Raw genomic sequence first — 7,036 nt, 5'->3', positions numbered from 1 at the left:
CGTGTGTGTGTGTGTGTGTGTGTGTACACGTACGCAAGTGGGGTCTATCCTGACTGATGGGGGGCCCTTGCACCGGCATGTGTGGTTTAGGCACCTGCTGGGGGGTGAGGGGATTCGAGGAGGCCCTGCCCAGAGCTGCCACTGTGTCGATGAACCTAGTGGGGTAAGTGGGGGTGCCACGCCCTCTGGACAGAGCCACCTGGACGACCCTGTGGACACCCCTGACCACTGTGGCCACCTGTAACCTCCCTGTCACACGTCAGTCCCCATGGGAATGGGCTTGTGGGAATCTGTCCGCATACTCAGGGTGGACTGGGCTGTTTGCTTAGAAAGCGGGTCTTGGCTAGGTTCAGGCATGAATGTGTTTGCCAGGAGGAAGCTCGCAGCTCCCTGGCAGGTGGGCAGCTCCTGTGGCTTCCAGGGTCCCAGCCTCGTCCCATCAGCCTCAGAAATGGGGGGTGTCAGAACAGCGCACACACCCCCCTCTACCACCCCTCCCCACCCCCCGCAGCTTGTTTGCAGGCTGTGCAGGGCCCACGGCGCCTCTCCCTTCAGATTTGATGACAGGAACTCTGTCTTCCCCAGAAAGAAGCACGACTATCCCAGCATCCTCCTCAATCAGAGACCGCTGCCAGGTCTCCCACCGGAAACTTCTGGAAAGTGGGGTGGGGTGGGGGTGGCACGTGGAGCAGCTTGGTAGACGGGGGCCAGCCAGCGCCCTTGGGGAGGCAGAACACCAGGCTCTCCTGGGGAAGGCCAGGCTCTGGTGCTGGGGCCACCGCTGGGGTTGCCACAGGCCGAGGAGGGGCCAGCCTGTGACCTAGGCCCACTGCTGGGGGGTAGCGAGGGCTGGGGAGGGAGCAGCCTCGCTCCCTGGGTTTTACTCCGGCAGGAGCTGTGCCTGGTTACACCAAGGTCTCTGCTGCCGGGGGGGCCAGCTCTGACCCTGCAGCACCCGCTCCCCACATTCCATGTTCCTTCCGACATGGTCCCACTCCCCACACCACGCTCCCTCCGCTGCCCCCTGACCTTGCTCAGCCTCGGCAGGGCAGGAGAGAGGATGGGCCATGCGCATGTCACTGACACAGCCAGGCATAGGACTCAGGCGGGGCGGTGGGAGGGACAGAGAACAGAGCGTGCAAGCTGGTTGCTCCCTACACTTTAATTGTCTCTAAACTCGTCAGCGTGCACGCAAACCGGGGCACCCCTGGGGTGGCAGGTCCTGGTGGGTCCCCCTTAGAGGCCCCTCCTGGTGCCCTGGCCAGCCAGCACTGCATGCACCACTGAGGGGCGCCCCTTGTGCGGACGCCCTCGGTGGGCCCTCTCACCAGGCAGACATGCAGAGCCGGCCTCACACGGCGCTGCTGAGCTTGGCGTCGGATGGCTCGGCGCTGTCGGGCAGCACAGCCTTGAGCGCAGCGTGGCAGAAGCGGTGCAGCGCCAGCGTGCGGGTCTTCTGCTCGACGTACAGCCGCAGCTTGTCCCGGAAGGTCTCCCCGAGAAAGCTGTAGATGAGGGGGTTCAGGCAGCTGTTGGAGAAGGCCGCCAGGTTGACGATGTGGCCGGTGAGCGGGTAGGCGTGGCGGAAGGCCTGCTTGCAGTAGGACGCCCCGGGCCGTGGGCGCTGCAGCAGGTGCACGCTGATGAAGACGTTCTCTGGCAGCCAGCAGACAAAGAAGACCAGCACCACAGCCAGGATCATGCGCAGCGCCTTCTGCCGCCGGGGCCGCAGGCCGCGGTGCCGGTGCTCGCCTAGCAGCACACGCGCGATGAGCGAGTAGCACAGGCCGATGACGGCCAGAGGCAGGATGAAGCCTAGGATGACCTCCAGCCACTGGACCTCGCGCACGTCGGCGAAGCAGAAGCAAGCGTCCCTGGAGTGCTGCAGGTGCACGGCCGTGAAGGGCACCAGCGTGGCCGAGGCCGAGGCCAGCCAGATGAGGCCGCAGCTGAGGCGGGCGTGCTGCTTGGTGCGGAAGAGGCTGGCGCGCATGGCCCGCGCCAGCGCCACGTAGCGGTCGAAGCTCATCCAGGTGAGGAAGAAGATGCTGCTGTACATGTTGATCTGCAGGAAGAGCGACATGAAGGTGCAGAGCACGCTGATGTCGTAGTAGTGCTCGTCCAGGTTGAAGACCTCGATGAGGGAGTCGGCTACCAGGATGAGGTCGGCGGCCGCCAGGTTGATGAAGTACAGGTCGGGGATGGTCATCTTCTCGCGGTAGCTGAGGTTGACCACCAGGATCAGGATGTTGCCCACAAAGCCAATGGGGAAGAGGAAGACGGTGTACAGGCAGGACAGGAAGAGGCCCACCACGTACTGCTGGTGCTCCTGGAGGCCGTCCGTGTGGTTGGCCGCTGGGCCCGCCCCCACCAGCGTGCCATTGGGGGTGATGGACGGTGCTGTGCCCGAGTAGCCCTCCATGACCACACCTCTGCCAGGCACGCTCAGGCTTGGTGGGAAGGCGCACTGCTCTCACCCATCTTGGCAAGGAGAGGGCTTGCAGCAGGCATTCCGGGCAGCGGGACGAGAGTGCGCCCCAGTAAGCAGCAGGCGGTGCTACAGTGACTGTTAGTCTCAGGCAGCAGTGGGCTGTAAGCAAGGGGCTCCCGCTGATGGCCGGCTGGGGGCTCCTCAGGGCTCTCCACTGGCCCCTTCTTGCTGCCCTCCGGGGCTGCCTCGCCGTCCGGGGCCTGCAGAGCAAGCACAGGGGCTTGAGCACCGTGCATACTGCTTCGTGAGCATCCCCTCGGGAGCGGGAGGCTCTCAGAGACGGGTTCCTAAATGGGAGGAGAAGCCCGTGTGCAGGGAAGACCCTGCTCTCCCAGGCCTCGGAGGGCCTGCCCACACTTGAGCGAACATTTCTGGAAACCACCTAGCAGAGGAGTGGTGTCTTGTGGGGTGTGTGAGAGCCAGAGGAAAAGTACTGGCTGTCTGGAGAGGAAACTGCGACCGGGCAGCTGTGGGAAAGAGAGACAAGGCGGGCGGGGAAAACCTGGCTTCTGGAAGTGGGGTATGGAGAGGTCCTGCCTCAGGGAAGCCTCCTGCTGGGAGCCCTGGCCTGCTCTGCTACCCAGCATGCTGACAGATGGATCAGGGCAGGGGCAGGACCGAGCGCCCGGCCAGGTGGAATGGCTCACCCAAGGACCCAGCAGCCACCCCTGAGCCCTGGCCCTGCGTGGTGCAGAAGAAGTCGGGCAGAGGAAACTTCCAGATGTTTACGTGTTGGGTAGGGGGTGGGGGGGCACAGGAAGTAGGCTGTGTGTCCCCAGCGGGCTATGGGTTTTGCTGTGCCCCCAGAATGTTCTATCCCCAGGGGACACTGGTGGTGTCTGTGGACACTCTTGGTGGCCAGACTGGGGTGCTTGCTGACTGAGCCCCCAAACAGCACTGCACACCCCAAGACCCAGCAGGCTGGAGAGAGGACGAGGACAGTGCTCCCTTCTCGCCCAGTACTGCCGGACTTGCCGGAGAGAAAGGAGCAAACCCTGGTTGGCATCACTGACCAATGCCCACTGGTGACCCCTGGCATAAGCTCCAGGCTCTGAGCCCTGTGTTCAGACTCCCGTGGGGCTGTGCACAGGCTATCTGCCCCTGACAGGTCAGCACTTTAGGAAGGACTCCTCACCATCCTCGAGTGGAGTCCGACTCGGCGCGACCTCACGGGCAGATAGAAAGGCCCTGTGGGTCTCCCAGGGTGTCAATTCCCAGAGCAGAAAGCCTCCTCTCTCCCACGGAGCCCAGCAGGTTCCGGCTGCTGGCCTGTGGCTACCCAGCCACCACCCCAAAGCTCCTTGTGGGAAAGGGCTGGACTGCAAGGCTGGCTGGGAATAGGCCCTCGGGCCATGTCTGCCCTTGCACCTGTGATCACCGCATGAGTGGGGGGGGGGGGCACAAATGGGCTCTGGGGCACCAGCACCACCCTGCCTAACAAAAGGATGGGGCCCTGATGAAGTTCACTTCTGATGCAAGATCCAGTTCCAGATGGGCCGGACATGAGTCCATTCCCAGGGCTGTCCAGGCTGGGGAGACCACCTGGCCCCTGTGGTCTGATCTGCTGTAAAGGGCTGTCCACACGGGGCACGCCCCTCTGTTGGGCTATGTGGTTGTGGGCAGACCTCTTGGGGACTGCCCGGCACTGTCTCGGCTGCACTGGCCCTCATGAGCAGTCGCTGAAGACTCTCAGAGCAGGTGTCTCCTCGCGGTGGTGGGGGGAGGAGGAGGGAAGAGGTCCTGCCTCCATTCCACCTGCCTGCGCTATCTCCCCAGGACCCCCACTCAGCCCCAAGCCCCCTCTTACCTGCTCGAGCCTCATGGCCACAGGGTGCTGGTCCCTGGCAGCCTGGGCTCATGGCCCTTATACCTGTGCCCAAGCCAGGCAACAGGTGTGTGTGGCTACCCGGCAGGGGGCTGGACTGGCAGGTCTCCTGGGTGCGATGGGCCTGGGCCGCTCTTGGTGAGTCCAGCGGGTCTGCAGCCTCCCTCCCCTCCCTGGGTTTTATAGGCTCCAGGCCCCTCCCCAGGCTCAGCTTGCCTGCCCTGCTGGCGCCTCCTCCCACCAGTATTAACCATTTCCCTGCTGGCTCTTTTCTCCCGGCTGAAGCAGCAAAGTCAGGCTGCCAAGCACGATGTGGGGGGCGTCCCCAGCCTGGCAGCTTCTCTGCAGCCACTGGCGCAGCGCTGGTCTCCTCGGGAAGGGACTGCACTGGACATGGCTGGACAGTGTGGCCGCCTGCAGCTGAAATTCATGTGGAAACCAGCTATGGCTGGGGTCTGGGGGCAGGAGTCCGGATGTGAGCACACTTGACCAGGGATTGTCATAGAGAAGGACTCAGTGCCCACGAGGGACCTCTGTGTCCGCCGAGCCGCCTGCCCACATGCCCCACCTGCTGGTAGTCAGTGTGACGCTGCTTTCCAGCCGGCTGGCAGGGCAGAGGCAGAGCTCCTGGGCTTTCACGGGCACTGTGCCTGGGTGTCTGCACATTTCACAGGCCTGCCCCTGGTGGCCTTGTCTGCCCACACCTGCTGCAGAAACACGTCACAGTGCTGTGGGACTCCTATTTGGGGCACGGCGCACTCCCAGAGATTTCCAGGGACCCCCGCCCTAGATCCCTCCCGCTTTATGGGTTCTAGAGGGCCCTGAGGGGGTCTTCCTGTCCATGGTCCTGAGAAGCCACTTGGAGGAGACAAGACAGGAGGGGGATACGCTACCCCCTGAGGGCACTGGATGGTCATGTGATCTGGGAGCAGGCTCAGCATCAGACAGCCGCCGGAGGGGTGCTGGCACCTCCCTAGCACTGGGCGTCAGGTAATGGGTGCCTGCATCCCCACCACAGGACTGGTGAGCTGGAAGGGCCCCCCACTGCAGGGATCCCTGCATCTGATGGCAGGGGCTTGTCTGCATCCAGCCCACACCAGGGTCACCCCTCTCGCTGCATCAGCTGCCCAGGGGCCGTACCCTCCCATAGAGCCTCAGCAGCATCACGCTGCCAGGGTGGCTGGGACACGGCTGTCCATCACGTGTGGATGAACGAGCGTGTGCCTGGGCCCTGGGGCTCAGCCCCGTGGGTCTGCTCCATGCTCAGTCCCCTGCAAGGCTGCTTGCCTCTTCCCTGCCTGGTGCACCGTGGCGGCTCGGGAGCGGAAGGAAGGGCCCTAGTCCAGACTCCCATCCAAATCTGGCAAGTCAGCCCTGCAGCCTGCCCCGGGAAGACGGCCTGAGAAACCTGAGGGCAAGGTGCCGCGCGGGCACAGCCCAACAGCAGTGGGGTGTGTGTGTGTGTGTGTGTGCGCCAGTCTTTGCTCAGTGACGTCAGACCCCGCAGAGCCTCACTCCCAGCAGCTGTGGGGAGGGCTACCTCCCTGACCCTGCCCTGTCCCTGCCCACATGTGATGCTGCGGCCCCTCGTGTGTGTGTGTGTGTGTGTGTGTGTGTGTGTGTGTGTGTGCGCGCGCGCGCGCGCATGCGTGAAGCAACCCTCAAGGGGCTAGGTGCCCTGTTTTGTGAAGTGTCCCTGTTTGGGGACAGACGGGAGGGCTGGAGAGGCAGCAGCTCCTCTGATGCCGATCTGCTCCGAGGTTTGTCCTCGGACCCAGGTGGGTCCAGTGGACGCCCGGTCCCTGAACACAAAAGGAAATAAAACAGGTGACCGAGTTATGTGTACCTGGTGCTCCTGGAACCAGGATTTCCAAAGTTCCTGATGTCCTTTAGAACAGAAGTTCCATGGGGGAGAAAGGAATGGCCATTGGGGCCCTGCTATCCTGAGTGTGAATCAGAAATATTCGCGTAAACCTGTGTCATCTTTACCTCTGCATCCATGCCTGTGCACATGTGTTCATAAGTTCCCCAGCCCTGAGAGGAACCGGAGTGGCCCCCTTGTGTTCCGTGAGCACCCCAGACCAGGGTGTCTGGGCTCTATAGAGTGGTCCCTGGTGGCACGTGGTGTTAAGCAGTCTGCTCTGTTCTGAACAGTCAGGTTCTTGGACACCTGTGGGCTCCTGGGAGTTAGGACTGAATGACTGGTGTAGGCTGGTGGTGGGGGTGGCGCTGGTGACGTGATTCTGGCCCCGGGGATGGGGTGGAGAGCACAGGTGCTGCTGAGGGCTTTCAGGGCTGGGCATGCGGGTGCTGTGGCTGCCTGACTCGCGGTGGGGCCACACGGACTTTCCGACTTGGTTCTCATGGCTGATCTTTGGAACTCAACAGCCAGCCTTTCTTCCTAGTCTGTCTTAGTCCAGAAGGCCTGATAATCCCGATCAGATTCATAGCAACACACAGGCTCCACAGACACACCCGTTACCCATGACAAATCTTGGCTGGGGATCCAGCCCCATCTCCAGTGTGGAGGATGGGAATCTCCGAGGGGGTCACCAATGTGCCATGGCCGGCAGTGCCCAAGTAGAGACTGGAGAACAACCCATTGGATCTGTAGTTTGGTACGTGGCTGTGTATGAAGCCACCTGTGGTGTGTGCAGGTCTGTGTGTGTGATGGTCTGTGGTGTGTGATGGTCTGTGTGTGTGATGATCTGTGTGTGTGC

At 62.7% G+C, this 7,036-nt stretch overlaps 1 protein-coding gene across 1 annotated transcript; it reads right to left on the bottom strand.

Annotated features, from left to right (window-relative positions):
• Positions 1-1,144: 1,144 nt before the first annotated feature.
• Positions 1,145-4,410, bottom strand: GPER1 (G protein-coupled estrogen receptor 1). Its single transcript, XM_004705878.2, has 2 exons — positions 4,299-4,410; positions 1,145-2,691 (listed from the first exon to the last, which is right to left on the bottom strand). The coding sequence occupies exon 2, from the start codon at positions 2,420-2,422 to the stop codon at positions 1,352-1,354; it is 1,071 nt and encodes a 356-aa protein (XP_004705935.1). The 5' UTR covers positions 2,423-2,691; positions 4,299-4,410; the 3' UTR covers positions 1,145-1,351.
• Positions 4,411-7,036: the final 2,626 nt, after the last annotated feature.

This window comes from Echinops telfairi, unplaced genomic scaffold (genome assembly GCF_000313985.2).
Source record: "Echinops telfairi isolate 266 unplaced genomic scaffold, ASM31398v2 ScPeMD7_5;HRSCAF=22, whole genome shotgun sequence".
Lineage (NCBI taxonomy): Eukaryota > Metazoa > Chordata > Mammalia > Afrosoricida > Tenrecidae > Echinops > Echinops telfairi.
The sequence above is the reverse complement of the archived record's forward strand: the minus strand, read 5'-3'. Positions and strand labels throughout refer to the sequence as shown.